The sequence below is a fragment of the Brachyistius frenatus genome, unplaced genomic scaffold (assembly GCF_029030835.1).
Source record: "Brachyistius frenatus isolate BFR_SWC_R1_liver_20210118 unplaced genomic scaffold, ASM2903083v1 Contig_43, whole genome shotgun sequence".
Classification (NCBI taxonomy): domain Eukaryota; kingdom Metazoa; phylum Chordata; class Actinopteri; family Embiotocidae; genus Brachyistius; species Brachyistius frenatus.
In genome coordinates this window covers 1,711,062-1,730,043 of record NW_027210642.1, presented here as the reverse complement: position 1 = coordinate 1,730,043, position 18,982 = coordinate 1,711,062, and the positions used below count along the sequence as shown (strand labels likewise).

At 46.6% G+C, this 18,982-nt stretch overlaps 1 protein-coding gene across 4 annotated transcripts; it reads left to right on the top strand.

Moving 5' to 3' along the window:
- Positions 1–12: 12 nt before the first annotated feature.
- On the top strand, positions 13–12,063 carry mafga (v-maf avian musculoaponeurotic fibrosarcoma oncogene homolog Ga). 4 transcript variants are annotated; one of them, XM_069702857.1, is made up of 3 exons: positions 13–182; positions 11,206–11,278; positions 11,387–12,063. In XM_069702857.1, the coding sequence occupies exons 2-3, from the start codon at positions 11,243–11,245 to the stop codon at positions 11,837–11,839; spliced, it is 489 nt and encodes a 162-aa protein (XP_069558958.1). In that variant the 5' UTR covers positions 13–182; positions 11,206–11,242; the 3' UTR covers positions 11,840–12,063. The 4 variants fall into 4 exon arrangements, with proteins under 4 accessions (XP_069558958.1, XP_069558955.1, XP_069558957.1 ...); XM_069702854.1 differs by lacking the exon at positions 13–182 and adding an exon at positions 987–1,149; XM_069702856.1 differs by lacking the exon at positions 13–182 and adding an exon at positions 1,738–1,834.
- The last annotated feature ends 6,919 nt before the right edge of the window (positions 12,064–18,982 follow it).

Below are 18,982 nucleotides of genomic sequence, written 5' to 3'. Positions count from 1 at the left end.
ACAAGAGAAAGGAATCAACAAGGAGAGCACGAGCTCGGCGTTTGTGGAAAGCGCCGTCGCTTTCTGTCGGGCGAAAACGAAAATTCAACTGCACCTCTTAATGTCTGGTCGCACGCATGCGGGATTAAGAAGAGGACTTCGGCAGCTGCGAGTTCGGAGAGCGTCGTTTTCTTTAAAGTCAGGTGGGTCCGTAAAGCAAACACAGAGGCGGTGTTGTTATGCTGAGTGTGCATGCCTTCGCCTCGCCGCTGACAAGCTGGCCGCGGCTAGGTTTTTTTTTTTTTTTTTTTTTTTTTTTTTTTTTAGCATAGCATAGCCTCTTCTATCTCCGTCCTCGTCAAGTCAGCCTGATTTATACCCAGGAATGGTTTTCAAACTAAAAGCGCCCCCATTACTCGAAGCGTTACCGCGCACACGCGCTCGCAAAACGAGGGGTTTATTTTGAAAGTTTCTACCCGAATTGCTTTTGATAAGTGGTCGGGGGGGGGAGAGAGGAGGGGAGGGGGGGGGGAGAGAGCCGACAAAAGGTCGCGCTCCTACTATGGTGAGCTGGCGGCTAATCTTTTGTAACACGCTCGCGCGCCGTGGATAAAAAAAAAATAAATATATATATATATATATATTTTTTTTTCCACGGACGGACGGCCGTTTTGACGTTTTCGGTCCCCCCCTCCCTCCCCCTCCTCTCCTCCCCTCCTCTCCTCCTCCCTCCCCGGGGTCGACGGGCCGCTCGGCCGCGTGTTGCGCTGCAGTTCTGGCGTCCAGGCTGAGCTCGGGGATTTCCTCACTCGCTTGTTTTTGTAGGCGGGGAGTTGTTTGCCACTTTCGCGAGCGGGCGTTGAGGAGGCAGAGAGAGAAAAGAAGAAGAAGAAGAGGGGGAGAAGGAGAAGGAGAAGAAGGAGAAGGAGACCGGACCGGACCGGAGTCGTGGAATGTCAGAGCCGTGGAAACCTGTGCGAGGTTTTGCCACGAACAGTTCGCCAGGACGTGCCGCGCGTCCGCCGTGTCACGGCGCTCCTCGGTGCTTTGTCAACTCATGCGCTTTTCTTGCTGCTCAAACCTGCTGCTTCATCACCTCGTTTGTGAAAGGGGGAGCGAGCGCGAGCCGAGCCGAGCCGAGCCGAGCCGGGCGGTGTAGCGGGTGATCAGGTTGGTTGCGATATTCTCCTCGTGACATTTCGGTCAAAGACGAACGCGATGCTTTTGCGTCTGAAGCTATGTGTTGTCTTTTGTGTGTGTGTGTGTGTGTGTGTGTGTGTGTGTGTGTGTGTGTGTGTGCAGCTTTTATGCAATTGCATGGATTTCTTTTTCTTTTGTGTGTGTGTGTGTGTGTGTATATATCTTCCAGGAAACGCTTTCAAGCCATCGTGAATTGCTTCACCTGAAGTGACAATACATATAGTTCAATTTGCAACAATGGCAGAGGCGAATCAAACCCCGCCGTCCTTGGCTTTAAATATCACAGCCGTGCAAGTAAGCCTCAGTTAATTCGTTATAATCAGAGGCAACAAAACAAGTAGCGGTATTATTTTTTTTTATTTTTTTTTTTATTTTTTTTTATCATGCTGAATCATCACAATGATGTATTTTAGACGTTCTCAGAATCCACCCCGAAACATGGCACCACCGGACAAAGGTCTGCTCGGTGGATAAGGGTCGATGTTTATCACCGAGCCGCCGTTATTGGGGGGGGGAAGGAGGGAGGGAGGGAGGGAGTGAGAGAGATGGATCGGAACGGCGCTGATCTTTCGTGCAAGTCAGTCATCAAGCCGTGAGCATCAAGTGATGACCATCATGCATTTATCAATAGCCTCATCTACATTCAGCTGAGAAGGTGCGTTTTTTTTTTTTTTTGTGTGTGTGTTTTTTTTTTTTTATTGCAGCGCTGTCATGAATTACATCAACAGACAGCGTGCGAGTACATTTAGACTAAGTGCTTCGGGTGTCAACTGAGATGTCAAATCCTTTTAAAAAATGCATGATAAGCAGATATTCTGCATGTGTTGTCGTAATGAGTGGATGTTTAAATTGGGTCATGTGTAATAATCGGATGTATAGGAAGTGAAAGGCAACAGTTGATTAAGGTTGTAATTGTAAAAAAAAAAAAAAAAATACTAAATTGTTTTTTGAAAGATTTGGCTGGCTGTAAATGCCCTCTATCGTCGCTAAATCCCTGCGAGAACTGGCCCTCCTTATGACATTTAACGCAACGTAACACTTCTTTCCTCTTATTCTGGGTTGGCAGATGCTCTTGTTTCCCTGTGTGTGACATGATGAAATTTGCTGCCTATTAGAGTGCACACTTATGGAGGGCGCAGGTAATGAATTATCCATGGAGAGTCTCTGTGCAATTTGAAAAGTCACCTTGGAAACTGTTGAGCGCGTATATCGGCGCGGCTGAACAGATAGAAGTTGCCCATTCTTGCTCAGATATCCCAACTTGTTTCATCATCTCCGTTCATGCGAGCGGGGCACTGAAGTGTGTTTAGCGAGACAGACCGGCTCCGCATCACGAGCCCGGCTTTGCAATAAAGCGTAATGCCCATCTCTTGCCTTTCTCTGCAGGTAACGAGAGCAGATGACGGTCCGTTACAAGAGCCCGACGGGGCTGGCGACGGCGTGCGCGCGTGGAGGCGGGGAGTGGTGGAGATCGGCCCTTTAGATTTATCGCGTCTTTCATTGAGGCGGCGAAGATCAAATGAGGCTGGATACCACAGAGGTGAACCCGAGCGCACAACTCGCGCCCGGCGGCGTCGCTCGGAACGGGCGGGCGGAGGGCGGGAAGGGATATTTTCGAGGTTGATGAAACGCAGGGCAAGACTTTGCACGGCGCAGAGTGCAGTCTGGCCACCGACACCTCCTGCATGGCCAACGCAGCCGTGCCTTGGGAGTAGTTACGCCTATTCAGGACAATTAAATGCCTCCAGAAAGGAACACAAATGGGGGATTTGTCCACAAAAGTTCTGCTTAAGCTGCACAGGGAAATGGGAATGCCTGGAAGGAAGGGAGAAAAAAGATCAATATATTACCCCCCTCCCTCTCCTACCCCCCTTTTTTTTTTTTTTTTTTTTTTTAGCAATAGGGAGGGAGCCGGTGATGAAACCTCTTGCAAGTGTAGTGCGGATTATGATTGCTTAGCGTTGCGATATGCCCGCTCCACTTCTCAAAGTAATACTTTCATCCAGACAGAGAAGCACGAGTATGTTTGATGAATTCTGTTCGGAACATGGAGTAGACTTGCCATGTTCACCACTGACCTCTGTTTGTTCATTATTTAGATCGGTCAATATCGGACAGAACATGTCGAGCGTAAGTCCAGAGCTGTTCACTAGCTGCTGGTTTTCGTGTAACCTACTTTTTCTTTCCTTTTCTTTCTTTTTTTTTTATCTTGGCTAATTTGCGCGTGGGACACATCAGCGGTAAACTGACATTAAGAACAAGTGATTTACTTCTGTAAGACGCTCGGTCCAAACGGAAGTAGTGAATCACTCGGGGTCAGTTTCTTTGCATTTTCAAGAGTTTTAGGAGACACAATTAGTCTGTTCCCACCGTGTTCTGATATGTTCTGGGCAGGATATGTATCATTTTTTTTTTATTTTTATTTTTTAAAGGAGGTTACGGTGGGACCTTGTTCCAAGATGCGCGGCGCGTATAACCCACATTAGAAAGGAGCTCGGGCAGATCGTTCGACTGTCATTCGAGCTGCCTGTATTAGCTCCTGATAGAATGAACAGATTCCTTGTGAATGATGGCGGGTTTCTCGGATGAGTGTCTACTGAACCTGATCGATTGATGCTGTACATGCAGCTGGATCCAGGATTAAGGTTTTGCTAATTTTGTGGCCGTGTGACGCCAGCACCTTGTAAATGACACCCGTCGACAAAATAACAATGAGCTCATTTTATAAACGTGATGTCTTTGTTTATAGACAATATTCCTAATTAACTAATGGAAAGGGTCAAAAAAATACAACACAAAACACGCTGCTGGGCGGTGTCTGTTGTTGAATTCAGTTATTTATTGAATTTTTTTTTTAAAAAAATTTTTTTTTTTCGCTGACGCTCCGGTCCTATACAGACTAGGAAGGGGGTCTGTGTCTTGCTCACCAAAGAGTATTTCAGCTCACCTTTGCGTCAACACACTGTGTGTTTTGGGACTCAAACTTGGGATCTTCGTCGAATTAAATCATCTTTTTGACCATTAGATAGTTTTAACAATCGTCTTTGCCTCTTTGGCTGTGATGCAACGTTGTAATTTGTTCCAGCACTTTAAGCTTTAGTTCAGGTTGAAATATGCGATGAGATGAGAGGAGGGTTTCACGAAGGAAAAACCACAGATTTCGCGACGATAGCTTAGACTTTGAAATTCTTGGCGCGCTAAATTCATTATTATTTATTCAGCGTATTCTGGAGTAACATAATCCCCCCCCCCAAAAAAAAAAAAAAAAGATTCTGGACATCACACGAGTGTGAGGCTCCATCAAATATCCCGTAGGCAGACATCATCAATCACTTCATGCGAAGGGAGCCGTGTCAGCGTTATTAATAGAAATTAGCATCTTTGCTATTTCCAGGTAATAACTCTGCTAACTGACTGCATTTGAATCAAAAAGCTCTACACGGGGAAAAAAAAAAAAAAAAAGATGACACATTTGTTTTCTTTTTCATTTGAATATGATGATGCTGCTCAGCTCTGTTTGTTTAATGGCCGTATCTCAGAGGGGTGTTTCTATCGAAGAGAATCCACCTTTAATCATAGCTGTGCAGCGGCACTAATGAAAGAAGTAACTCATTTCGCTAGCGTGTCTCCTTATAAATGCGTCGAGCGGCTGTTTTTAGCCCATGTTCTGCAACGGCTGCGTTGCAGTGTTTCTCAGGTCAGCGCAATATGCATTTAATATGTATGCAACCGGTGTAATAAAGCTCCTCGATATTTTGCCAGTGTGTGGGTTGCCTGCAACCCTTACTTCCTTTGCCAGTACAAGGCTGAAGTATCAAGAGCTATTCTCTTCCTGTTTAATCAGGTCCTCCAGGCGGAGACTGTGGACGGCCAGCGGAGTCTCTCCTCCTGTCCTAATGCTTGCACTACCAGAGTAAATAGCAGCTGCTGAGCATGGAAATAGCTTCTGTACGTATCGAAACGTTGGTTAACGCAAACCACTCTAACCCGAGTCCCTTTAAATAAGCCTCACATTATCAGTGACGACAAAAACAACAAAAAAATACAAAGTCCCTGGAGGGCTGTGATTCATGTTTTCACTTTAACAGACATGAACTGGATGCAAACTCCAGACATAAATGTGCCACATGCATTTCTGCATGGTATAACCTTCTAGCTTCTGCATGTGACTTTTTTTTTTTTACCCGGTAACTATATAAAGTCACAGTATATTTGTATTTAATGACGCACGATTTCGTCAGTATTTGTTTACCTCTTTCTCACAAACAAAATATCTGCGCTACATTGTCATCATTCTCTCAAGCACCTGAGACACAATAGATACGGGATAATTATTGCCCTAAAGTTATTTGGCCTTAATCCCGGAAGACTAGTTACATCTTCTATCGCTCTGATTCTTTCAATTTAAACACCAACCAGTGTTTTTCCTTTTTTTTTTTTTCTATTATTATTTTGTAATAATTTTAGAATATTTACATGAAAACACAAGAATAAGAGCGCATGCATTACGTAGCATTTGTCCCGGTCCCGGGTAAAATGCAATGCTTTGTAAAATTAGAAACGCGCAGGCTTCCAAAGCCACTCGCCCAGGTTTATGTGCAAAAATAAATAAGCCGACAGTCTAATCTGAAGCAGCCATTCAAATTTTCTTGCTTTTAATAGAGAGCAGGTCAAAATTCAGGCTGTCTTTTAATTTTTTTTTATTTATTTATTTTTTTTAAAATAAATTTCACTCACGGTATGGAAAAAGGAAAAGTGAACCTCGGATAAAAACATCATTCCTATATTTCATTTCATTTCTCCTCGCCGGTTTATATTAACCTCGATCGTCGCGTGTGCCAATTAATGGTCGTGTTCAGGATTCGTTCTAGCGGTGGCAGCGTGTGCAATGTGAGGATGAGCTACAGACTTTCGCTAACTACTGTTGAACCGTTCGTTCGAGGGTTCAGTGCTGGAGAAAAAAAAAAAAAAGGAAGACCGACATCAATGGTTGGTTTGTTGCTACTTGAGGTTGGCCCCAGAACCTCCACTGCTCAAAAGTACTGCCTTAGTATTTCCCCTCTACTACAAGCGTATCAGATTTCCCTCTGAAAGCTGCTGAATGATTCCCCCTCTCCCTCTTTTTGTCACTCTTATTTCACGCTCTGAATACTTAGTAGTTAATAGCTTCCCTCCCCTCTTCCCGTCATACCTTTCTCCCACACAAGACACGCTCGCGCGCCGCTATTCCTCCGTACACAACTTTACACCTCCCTTCCAGGATCTCTTCCAGAGCTATCAGACGAGTCGGCTTTTTAATTTGCAGTTAAATGGCGCCCGACACATGCAGCTTGCTTGATAATTGACTTAGCTCAGCTGACGGGAGGAATGATTAGATCTGAATATCCAGGCGATCTTTTCAACTCCGAATTAGAAGGGAGGGACTTGGAAGTAGAGGCTCTGATCAGGCATGAAGTGTTGAGAGTTGGCTGTTCGTGGGTATACGGGGAGGGGAGGGAGGGGGGATGTTGGCTGACTGCGTTAAGCATCTCAACCGCCCCCCCCCCCCCCCCCCCCCCCCCCCCCCCCCCCCCCCCCCCCCCCCCCCCCCCCCCCCCCCCCCCCCCCCCCCCCCCCCCCCCCCCCCCCCCCCCCCCCCCCCCCCCCCCCCCCCCCCGAGCGAGTGGACAAGACAACAAATAAGCACAAAGTAGGAAGTGATGAGCCAAATCATTTCCCTTTTTTTTTTTTTTTTTTTTTTTAACCACGCGCTATTAAGTATCTTTGCGGTCATCATCATTCTACTTCCTGTTAAACGGTCGTGGCAGTAGAGCGAGAGGCTACAAGCCTCATACATTATTGATCGGGGAAACTGAAGAGGGGTTCGTACAGACTTCGCATCCAGCGCTCTCCTTTTGCGTCGAGTTGATCGTCTTTAAGATTTGTGTTTTTTGTTGTTGTTGTTGTTGTTGTTGTTGTTGTTTTTTTTCGCGAAGACGACAAATTCAAAAACGGCGCCAAACACGCGATCGCCCGTGAGGCCCGGTTTGTATTTCAGCCGCGGGGCTCCGGGGTCCTCTCGCTCAGACCCTTCGCACAAGTGTCCGAACCGACCGCAGAAGACGTTTTTATTGGAACACGCGGGAGTTTAAAAAAAAAAAAAAAAAGAGCCACATTTGTGCGTCTGCGAGTGAGATCGGTTTAAACGCGCCGCCGTCGTTCGGCCGTTAGTTTCGCCGAACCGAGCTGCTGCTGTGGGACCGTAAGGCTGCCCCGTGTTTTCCTGAAAGCGGCGTTTCATCAGCATGCACCTCCGCTGTCGGGCTTTATTCACTTCATTAGCGAGCTGCCGGTGCCGAGCGCTCGGACGCTTCTTTTCAACAATTGATCGTGACAAGTTAAATTCATGTGCGCTTGTGCGGTTTTGGTAATCCGTCTCTGTGTGGACACGCGTGCGCGCGACTAGCTGCGTGACGTGCAGTCCACTGTCCTGTCTCAGAAACCCTGTACTCTGTTAGTCCTTCCCGGCCGCGTTTAGTATGCAGAGAGCGGCCGCTGTCGTAATCTGGATTCCGAGGCAGGTTGCTGTTTTTTTTTTTTTTTTTTTTTGTTTGCTCTTATGGCCCTGATAATCTTGTTACACTGCTGTCAAGTGGAGCTGGCCCTCCCTGCAGCCCTGAACCACCATGCGTGCCACCTCCAGTACCACCAATCCAACCCCCCCCCCCCTTTCCCACCCACCCACCCCTCCTCCTCCTTCTCCTCCTCCTCCTCCTCCTCCCAGCCCCCGCCGCCAGCCCACCGCCATTTTGAGACAGCCGTTGATGGAAGACCCTTGGATGTATCCTTGAAGAATAACCTCCTGAGCATCTTTATTCAGCCTCCCGCCCCCGCCCCGTCTGTATCCTCCTCCCCCTCCCCCCCCCCCCCCCACCTTAGGCGGCGAACGACAGTGATAAATATTCATCAGGGGGACGCAGTGCGTGGAAGCCGGAGCCTCGCGCCCCCCCCCCCTCAACAAAGAGTCCCCTGGCTAATGGTGTCCATCCTTGGCACCCCCCCCCCCCCCGGAGAGATCCTATGGAGGGGACGAGATCATTAAGGCGCGCCACGGGCTCAAGGCCGGACCTATCATGTCACATCAGCATTTATCGCACCAGAGGTTTTTTTTTTGGTTTTTTTTTCCCCACTCCCTTGAGTATCCAACCTAAGTCGACCCTACCTTTGCGAGCTGCCCTCTATAGATTCAGATGAACAAAGACAGCTTTTGAAGGTTGGCTGGGTTGTTCTCGTCGCGTTAGTTCAACTTCACAACTTCCTAATTGGCACCTTGGTTTTGGTCCTTGCTGAGATCAGTATTTATTTCTTTTCCCCCCTCTCAACCTGTTCTACTCAAGCTCCTCTAAATGTGTCGATCGTGCATTTTACACGAGGCTGTTTGCTCTCTCTCCTCTCTCTCTCTCTCTCTCTCTCTCTTTCTTTTCATCTCACCCTCTCTTTCCCTCTCTGTCTCTGCCTCTCTGTCCGTCTCTCACTATTCCCTTTCTCTGGGTGACCACACTCAGCGTTTTCCATTTCCTGTGGGTGTGATGTCTCTCCTCCGCAAGCAATCAGCTCTGATTTGTCAGCGTTCTTCCAGGCGATTCATAAAAATTCAGCAAGCATCTACAAAAGACGTCTGTGTCCCTGCACTTGCTCCCTACCTCCAATGCCCCTGTGCTCCGGGCTCCAGCTTTTCGCCTCGTGCTCCTCCGGCTAGACACACACCAAAAGACCTGAAATGATTAATAGGAGGTAATATACGAGTGCACGGAAGACACATTTTGTCCGCTGCCCTCGATTGTGACTGCTTCAGTTGGAAGTTGTCAAATGCAAGGGCATTCTGTGACAATTAAATCGGCGCAGCAAGTTGTAAATTTCCCTGTCATCTTCATGGAGGATTATAGGTGTGTGTTTTGTTGTTGTTGTTGTTGTTGCTGCTGCTGCTGCTTTCCTTTTCGTCTCTGTGTGTTTGCGTGAGAATGCCTCTTTGTCTCTGTGAGGTATGACATGCCTGGTAGTGGAAGGGAGCAGCTGTGCATTGGACCTTGTCTGTGTTGTTCTGCCATGCCCTGTCATTGGTAGCCGTCTGTTGGCAGCAGCCCGTGCTGGAGGCTCGCAGCCTGGCCACGGTCTTTCCACAGTGTCATATGGTGAGGCTTTAGCGTGCCAAGCCGTGCCCACTATGTTACCCTACACAGCTGTGTGACAGAATACGCCTCCTCAACCTGGACAATGTGCCATCTCGCGGCGTTTTTTTTTTTTTTTTTTCAAGATTCCAACTGGTCTTTTGAACAATGTTGGATTTAGGCTGCCGAGGGGAAGGGGGAGGGGGGGGAATGATAGGCTTAATATCAAATTTGGAAGATGCAGCCTTTTTTTTTTTTTTTTTTTTTTTTGTATACTCGCTTCGTGGTAGCTATTAGTGTAGTGCTTTCCTGTCTATGTGTCCATTATCTGTGCATCATCAGGCAGACCATTATCCCATTATGTTTTGCATCTGTGGTCCAAATGCTTACTGGAAATGAGTCACCACAAAGGCCGGTGAAAGGTAGGTGTTACTATCAGACAGCTATTCATAGCCGGCCCATCAGGGATGAAAGTATCGCATTTAAAAAGTCCTCCGCAGAACGTGAAAGGCTTTTTTTTTTTTTATTTTTTTTATATATGGGCATCTGCACCACAGAGAAACATTGCTGCTTTATGAGGAGCCAGAGGACTTTTTTTTGTTGTTGTTTTTTTTTTTTTTTTTTTTGTTGGAAGTGAAAGCATCAAGAATTCAAGTCACAATCTGACCTCATGTTATGTCCCCAGCCTGTGTGATAGTGTCGTATTTAGGTCATTTTTAACAAGCGTCTGTCTCTCCCGGTTTGGCTCAGGTGACCGGTCCACCTGTAGCACCCTTTTGTTGCCATGGAAATATCCTGGCCATCTTGGTACACTTCAGAGCTACGACTCATCGGTTTTCTTCCCTCGCCGAGCTTCTCTGCACACATCAAACATGCACCTGATAACTAGCTCAACGGCCGCGGAGGCTATAAACTCACCCACTGACGGTAGTTTATTTTAGAAATCTTTTGTCGTCGTCGTCGTTTTGTGTGTGTGTGGAGGGGGGGGTTGTGTTGCTTTTGTTTCCTGCTTTCGTGTTAAAAAAAACAAAACAAACAAACAAACAAAAAAAAGCTATATGAGCCAAATAGCATTTGTATATGTGCTCGGTAGGAACACGCACTGCCGGGCTGCGTAAATCAGCTTACCGAGGCAAAGTGCTGGCTGGGCTGACTGTGGTGGGTGCCTGTGTCGCTGACACAGCGTTTGCTGTGTGTGGTGTAAAGCACCCAGGGCCACAACTGTGTGTGTGTGTGTGTGCGCGCGTGTGCGTGCGTGCGTCGTCTGCGTACTTATCCTGTGACGGAGCTCGCAAGGCGGAAGGCACCCGACCTTCTGTCGGTCTCAACACCGGTAGGTTCGGTTTCCCGCCTGCGCCGGCTCCTCCCGGCGTTCCCTCGGCACCGACGCGACGTGAACAAACTGCACCGCAGCCCTCGTTGTTCCGGATGGCAACCGAGGCCACGCGGCAGTTGCGCCGCAACCCCTCCTTCCACTGATCTTCGACTTCGCTTTTTTTTTTTAGTTTTGTTTTCCGAGAAATCGCCGCGAATCGCCGGCGGCCGATTAAATGTCGTTCCCCTCGCGACTCGCCACGCCTCTTTTACCCGCGGGCGGGCGGGCCGGACATTGGTACCGCAAAGTTCTTTGTTTGCGTGACAGGTGCGGTAACGGTCCAGGTACGACTTGTTCTGCAGATTTAGCGTCACTTAGAGGGGAGTCTGTTGTCCTTGACCCACTTTATATTTTATGGATTTAGTCACGCCGTAGCCTCTTTGCCAGAAAATATATTCTTTTTTTTTTTTTCTTTCTCCTGTTTTCCCCAGAAATGTTTTGTTCGACAGCTGCTCTTAGTTCCCCCCCCCATTTATATTTTGTCGGTGACTTTTCTTTTCACAGACCAACCAGCAGTACGGGCGGACGCTGCTCTCGGGGCATGACTACCACAAACAAGGGAAACAAGGCCTTGAAGGTAAAAGCGCAGGCCAGCGTGACAAAAGAAAGCGCGCGGACCTTAATATGCAAAAAAAAAAAAGAAAAGAACCGAAGGACCAACGCTTAAAGTAATCTCTATCTGCAGGTGAAGCGGGAGCCCGGGGAAAATGGCACCAGCCTAACAGACGACGAGCTGGTGACCATGTCCGTGCGGGAACTGAACCAGCATTTACGGGGGCTGACGAAAGAAGAAATCGTGCAGCTGAAGCAGCGGCGGCGCACCCTGAAGAACCGGGGCTACGCCGCGAGCTGCCGGGTGAAGCGCGTCACCCAGAAGGAGGAGCTGGAAAAGCAAAAGGCTCAGCTGCAGCAGGAAGTGGACAAGCTGGCCACGGAGAACGCCAGCATGAAGGCGGAGCTGGACGCTCTGCGCTCAAAGTACGAGGCCCTGCAGAGCTTCGCCAGGACTGTGGCCCGCAACCCCGTCACCTCAGCAAGGGGGCCCATGGCCTCCGTCATAGGGCCTCTCATCCCCGGTAAAGTAGCTGCCACCAGCGTCATCACCATCGTCAAATCCAAAACGGGGGCCAGGTCGTAGTAGCGGAAAGGGCGGGAAGAACATTCACCGAGACTAATAAATAAAAAATAAAAAAACACACAAAAAAACCAACAACCGGTCAGTGCATTTTAACACGGCGCGGGTTTACCTGCGGAAGTCCTCACTTCGTACCCTCGGCGCCGACGCCCGGACGCTTCCCAAATTCCACCTCGAGGGCGCGACTCCGCCGTCTCGCTCTCGTCGACAGACGCGTCGGTGCTCGGTGGGGCGACGCGTCGGCGCCATTTTAGGCTATCGCGGTCGGCCGCTTAAACGAGGGGGAAGCGTTTCGGCGACGTCGAAACGCCGAGCCGCGCAAACAAACGTTCGGGGAGTCTAAAAGAAAGGAGGACGCGGCAACAGACCCCCTCCCATCCCCCCCACCCCCCGGACTGTTGCTTCGCTCGCCGATCCCGACGAGATACACCGCCTGCGTCCCGTCTCCTTGAGAGCGAGCTCTCAAGTCTTTTCCGTCCCGAGAATTGGAATTCGCAATCTCGCAGGTCCCCCCCCCCCCCCCCCAAAAAAAAAAAAAAAACCCGGTCAAATAAATTGGAGCTATTTTTCACCGCTCCCTCCCTCCCTCCCTCCCTCCCTCCCACGCCAACAGACTTCGAGACCAAGCGCGCATCACGCGGCGAAGCCTTTTTTTCTCGCTTCGTTATCATGCACTGACTTCAATTAGTAGGAAATGACAAATAGTCACAAACTCTCGGTCTCAATGCTACAGATGTCTCCGGAGCCACCTGACTCCCCCCCCCCCCCCCAAAAAAAAAAAAAAAAACAAAAAAAAAACAGTCAATTAGTTCAATTTGTGATTCCCGTCGGTCGCCCGTCGCCCGGCGCGAGCACGAGACGGCGCCGCCCGAGACGGCGCCCGTTTCTCGCCTACGCCCTGGCGGCGGGCTTCAGTGAACTCGTCGTTAATCGGTACGACCGGTAGATGCAATAATACACGTATGCACTGAAAATACAAAGAGGTCTTGCGTATTTGCGGTTAAGTGGAAACGTTAAAAATGATCAGCAGTTCTTAATGTTGTCGTTCCAGAGCTGAGTGCCATTCCAATATGACAAGATTCTTCTACAATATCTGAAAACCTGAATGTTATTACAGTAATATCCTCGTGTTTTGTGGGGACAGTGAAATCCACAGACATTTTGAAACCTAATTTTTTTTTTTTTTTTTTTTTTTTTTTTGCTCATAGAGAAACTACGTTGTTTTTTTTTGTTTAAAAGATATATATTGCGTTTTTTTTGTGTGTGTTTTTTTTGTTGTAATTACTTGTGAACAGGGGCCGTCAGATATTTCCAAAAGAAAAATCTTTACACAAGCTTTACCGTTTTGAATTGTTATGGTGTAGAAAAAACTTTGTCTAATGTTGAGTTCTTCGATTTTATTACTAGGTAGGTTACCTTCCATTGTTTATAGAAATACAGAAACGAAAAAAAAAAAAAAACGTTCAAAACAAACAAAAAAAACAAACAAACAAACAAAAAAAAAGTCAAAAAAAAAAAAAAAAAAAAATCCTGTGACATCTTTTTTTTTGCAATTGTACCGAAAGTGGCTTACTATTGAAGTCTGATAGCTTTTTCTAGTGACTAGGCGCGTACTGTGGGGTAGCGCGTGACGTGACGTGTAAGTGACAAAAGTCGGCAGTGTCGTGCACTGTATAGATGTCAATGCTGTGCTATTTAAAACAAATCTGTAGAGCTAAACTAGATGGTGTAAACAAGGTCAATTGTCTTTTGTGCGTATTGGGCGTCTGTGATATCCTCCGCTTCCTCGGTGTTAGTTACAAATCATATTGTCGGCGAAGCGGCGTCCGGCGGACGTCGACTCGGAAGTCTCTTGAAGCTCGCGGTGATGCCGAACAACGGGGGTTTTTTTTTTGCGCCCGGTGCCGGACGCCCCCTTCCCCCTTCCCCTTTCCCGAGTACATCCTCCGGTAACCCGGAAGTAAACGACTTCCTTCACGGGGAAGAGTTCACGTTCGTTCCGGCCGACTTACCCGGTCTGAGTTCGATCGCGGGAGGAGGACGGACGACCCTTCAAAATTTGTCTTAAATCGAACCGTTTTTTGTTGTTGTTGTTGTTGTTGTTTTTTTTGTTTGGGTTTTTTTTTTTTGTACAGTTTTACCCGTTGGACGCGCGCTGCTCGCCGCTCCTCGGCGAGATCGCCTCGTTTGAACTTTTTAACCAGCGAAAGGTATCCACTCCTGTAAATTGGCCCCGCCGGTCTTCGGCTCGTCGGACCGGACGCGGCGAGGTCCGGCCGAGGGTTTGTATGCACTAAACTGCTGCTTGTTTTGCTCAGGACAAAACAGGTCACTAAAACATGAACAGACCGTTCTAGATGAAAAGCGAGGAGGCAGGGATGGCAGCTCTGTTTTACTATTACTATTATTATTATTATTATTATTTGTATTTTTCTTTTTTATATATATATATATATATATATATATATATATATATATATAAAATAAGCATGTCACAAAGGGCTTCAATCCGCAGTCGGAAAGAGACGCAAGCAAACGACCACGTAGAGTCACAATCAACAGCCGCTGCCAGCGGCGCTCCTCCCAGTGCCGAGAGCTGCGTCGCTCTCCCGGTCCTCTGAAAGGAATTGAACGCCGATGCAGCTCCACACCTCGAGGTGAAAGCGGTCGCGGAATGACATCGACAGAATGCACTTCACCCAGATCTCGCTCTCCTGCCGGTCGGCGACGTCTCAAAACGGTGTCGTGGGCGAGGCGTTATAACCCCGCAGCCGCTCTCAAAACCGCGCCCTCGGCGAAACCTCCCCCGCTCCCCGCTCCCCGCGCCGGAGGCCTCGGGGCTGCCGGTGTTCCGCCGTCCGTGTCGCAAGTATCCTGTCCTCACTTTGTCGACGTGCTTTCGCTATCCCGCATTGACTGGTTTAACCGTGGGAAGAAGAAGAAGAAGAAGAAAAAAAAAAAAAGAAGAAGAATATATATCTGACTCTTGACATAGCCCAGTATTGATGTTGGCGTCCGTATTGCTGTGGCAGTCTTGTGGAGTGAATCTTTTTTTTTTTTTTTTTTTTTTCCCCCCCGTGTCTTTTTAAAAGGTGTTCCGAGCGGCACTGTTGACCGATCTCTCCTCGAGAGATGGCGACTCTCTTTCTCACACATACAGGTGTATAAGTATGTAGCTACGGTAGGTATTAATGACCATTGTGAAAAAGTGACCCTTATTATGCAACTCAGTGGAAAAAGGTGTGAAAGAGTCGATGTAAGAGTAATCAATATTGTCAAAGTTACTGTGGTCTGTTATTTAATAATTCTTGCTGTTTTGTAGGGATTTTGTTTTGGTTTTTGGTTTTTTTTGTTGTAAGATATGTTTTAGTTCCTCCCTCTCCCCCCTCCCTCCCCCCTGTGTGGAAAAGCAATTGGCCCTTGTTTATAGCGGCAAACATGTCAAAACTGTAATAGTGGACAACGTTTTCAAAGGAATCCTGGGACAGCTGCACTCAAGCCTTACTTCAATTCCTCTGCTCTTAAATGAGCTGAATTACACATCCATAAATTGGTCTTGGATATTGACTGAAAGTAACTGCTACCATATAGATGTTTGTGCACTGAGCGAAGTGGATGCTACAATAGATTCTGTCACAAGGGCCACTTGCAATATTATTATTATTATTATTTATTTATTTTTTTCCTTTGGTATACCTGCGTGTGTGTGCGTGCGTGCGCGTGTTTGTACGATTGAGGTTCCTCTGCTGCTACACCAGTCATTAATGCTCGCTGTTTGCTGTAGCATCACCCACAGCACTTCTGAACTCATCATGTGTCGAGCGTGTATTTGAAATTGATCTTAACACTGTAATTTGTTCTGCAGATTTACTTTTTAATTGGTTATGGCTTTTTTTTCTTGTTTGTTTGTTGTTGTTGTTTTTTTTGTTGTTGTTTTTTTTTTACACAAGCGACATGTTTAGAGAGGATACATAACACCACTTGTGTGGCCGTTGAATTTAATAGCTCTCAAGACGTTGGCTTTTTTTTTTTTTTTCATGAACTTATGCTTTGTAAACGGTTGACTGTGCAGGTTTTTTTTGCTCCATGGAGTGGGTCTGTGTTTCAAAGGTATACAAATCTTGACTAAAGCGAGTAATACAAAGTTAATAATTTGTTTTGTTATTTTTCTGTATGGGTTGTAATAAAAAAATATTGCAGTACTTTGTATGAAAAACAAACGGTAGTTAATTGTAACTATTTATAAATTAAATTATTGTACTTTTTGCAATCTGTAGATAAGTACCATGTATTCATATATACAGTAACAACTGTGGATTTAAACGTGATTCTCTGAGGTGTCTAAGTTATTGATGTATATATTGTATGTTTGTTGATACAGCTTACTTTATTTTCTATAAGACCAATAAAATGTTTTGGAAAAGGATGTAAGGCGCGGCTCCTCTTGTCAATTTCGGGCTCTTTAAACACTGTTGAAATGGGGTTTTGTCACATTCTGTGGCGTCATTGACCCAGTTTGATACTTGTAAAAATAAACTGGCGGGGAAGGCTTTTTGCAGTCCAGGGTGGGTTTTAGAAGACAGCGATCATTTAGATGGCACAATTTCTTTTTCTGTGATCCAAAAAAAGCCGTTGGGCGACCCACTTTGGCTAACCTCAGCGGACATATTTTTGGCCCGACACGAGTAAAACATTAGAGTCATGAAGGATGTCTAGGTGTGCTTGTCCTAGATTAGGAGGAGTAGTGAGTTAGTCATCTCTGCTCCCTACGGAGCTCCTAAACCCCCCCCCCCCTCCCACCCCCTCCTCTCCCTCTGTCTCGGCGCACCTCATCAAACATCAGCCTCCTCAGCAGCGTTTCAACCCCTGCACAATTCAAAACGCATCTCGGGAGAGGACACGCAGAGACGGAGAGACAGATGGCTAAAGACGAGCCGCGTCTTACGGCTCCGTCCTGCGGGGCAAGCGTAAACCCCAGTGCCTCGGCACGACTGCGGCGCGGCATTGTTCTTTCCCTTTCCCTTCAAACGAAAGAGGCAATCTACAGGTCTTGCGTGACCTGTGCCTCAAAACGGGCTCCTTCTCTCCCTCCTCGGACGCCTGCCCCAGACAACGGCGTGGCCCTCCGAAGAGTTGATTAATTTGGTGGGTTGGGTTAAGGTGAGCTGGTGGGCAATCTAGGACGGCATTCTTCATCTTCACCCACTTCTGCAGCAGGTGCCTGCCCCAGTTCTCAGACCACAACCCCCGCCGTACAATTAATGTTGCCATCCCCGTCAGCGAGGCCGCTCATTTGCCACGTCTGCGCCGCCGGAGCTTGGCATGGGGCTCCGCTCTGCAAATGTCACCGTGGCCACAGGGCACGTCTGTTTCTCAGAGATACTACTGCGCTGAGGTGTGTTTCCCTCTTCTTCACATCAGCAACTATTTGAATCACTTAGTGCGATGGTGCACGTGAGGGAGCAACAGAAATTCTTCTCTTCAGATATACCATGATTTTTTTTTTTTTTTTTAAGAGAGTTAGGGATGATGACAACAATAAGATAAACAAACTCAAGAGCGTATTCCTGCCCTCGTGAAAGATTCGGGCAAACTAAAGAGCCAAAGCAGCACATAACAGGATATTCAATATAACCGGTTGGCAGGAAGTTACGGTGTACCTGTTTGGCGACATGTGGGCTTGGGTTTCCCTCTACTGGCTCTGTAGTGTAAAGCCTTTATGTGACTTAAAAGGGTTTTTCCACAAGATGACACCACATTCTGTGATCGCCAGGATTTCCCCCTACAGTGCTGCGCCTTTACCGAGCAGAACATACTACTGACTTCACCTCACCTGTTGAAATAATGACATTATGGAAGGTTGCTCAAGTTCATTCAGTATTTAAGAGAATCCCGGGGACTTAACTCACTGCTTATTAATGACTGTCAAGAGGTCACACATTATGTTGTTATTGTTGTTATAGTACAACACCTGACCCTATGCATTGCTGTAACTTACTCCTTTATTAGGGACAGTCTAATTCGACTTCTACAGCAAATCTTTAGGTCTATACTGTAAGTATTTCTGCACGAGAAAGATATTAAGTACTGTTTGAGGGCATATTGTTGTATTTGGTTATATTACATTATATTAAGAGGTGTTTTTGACATGTGTAATATACTGTCCCTCTTTCAATAATTAAATGGAAAAAGTCATTAGACACAACTTTTAATTTAATGCAATCGACACGCCACTTAATGACTTCAAATAGGAATGAACAGACAAGCTTATACCATGCTAACAATAACTAAGTGGTACAATGTTTAAGAGCATAAATATTTAATGCAGGGTTGTTGGGACGACATATATGTTATTGATTAAAGATATACCCTAAATAAAGTGAACACATTTTTTTTTTAAAATCTTGGTTACAACCCCTCTGCACCACCCCATGTTGGTCACTGCAAATGTGCATTAATAGTCCAATATACATCATTATATATAATATGTTATATTTTCCATATGATTTATATATAAATTCAGATTCAATTTGGCTAGTGCCTCTGTTTATACATAGGAAACTGGAGTTTTTTGTCCGATGACCTTTTTTTTTCTTTCTTGAAGCTTTTGCTGATTGTATTATTATTTATAATAATATTAATAATAATACCATTGTTATTATTAACTATTACAATTTTACATCCTTTTTTTTTTTTTTGCTTGTCATTTTGACTGTTAAAAAAGGGGCCTAAATAAGTGGTCGTTCTTGTTTTTGTTTTTTTTACAGGGATAACTTGGAAAAGCGGAAGTGGATCACTACCTGGAGTGTAATCAAAGCCAGAGTCTCTGGCGAATAGCCTGCTCTTTCTGTGGGAATCCAGATATTGTCACATGACAGTGGAAAACGCCGCTATTATGTAACAACATGTCGGCAGCGGCATTTCATCGTACGACTCGACACTCCGTCAAGTGCATCTTAATAAACACGGAGCTCGGGTTGCATTTTTTTCAAAATAAAACCAGTGTACAGCGATGTGGTGGATGGAGTTTTTAGAAAGGGTGCTCTCTTCCCTTGCGGTTCAACTGCTTGCTTTGAGCAGCTTGACGGAACGTGCGTCGTGCGTCGCTGCGTCGCCGGTAGAGGAGGCGTTGGCGCATCGCACTAC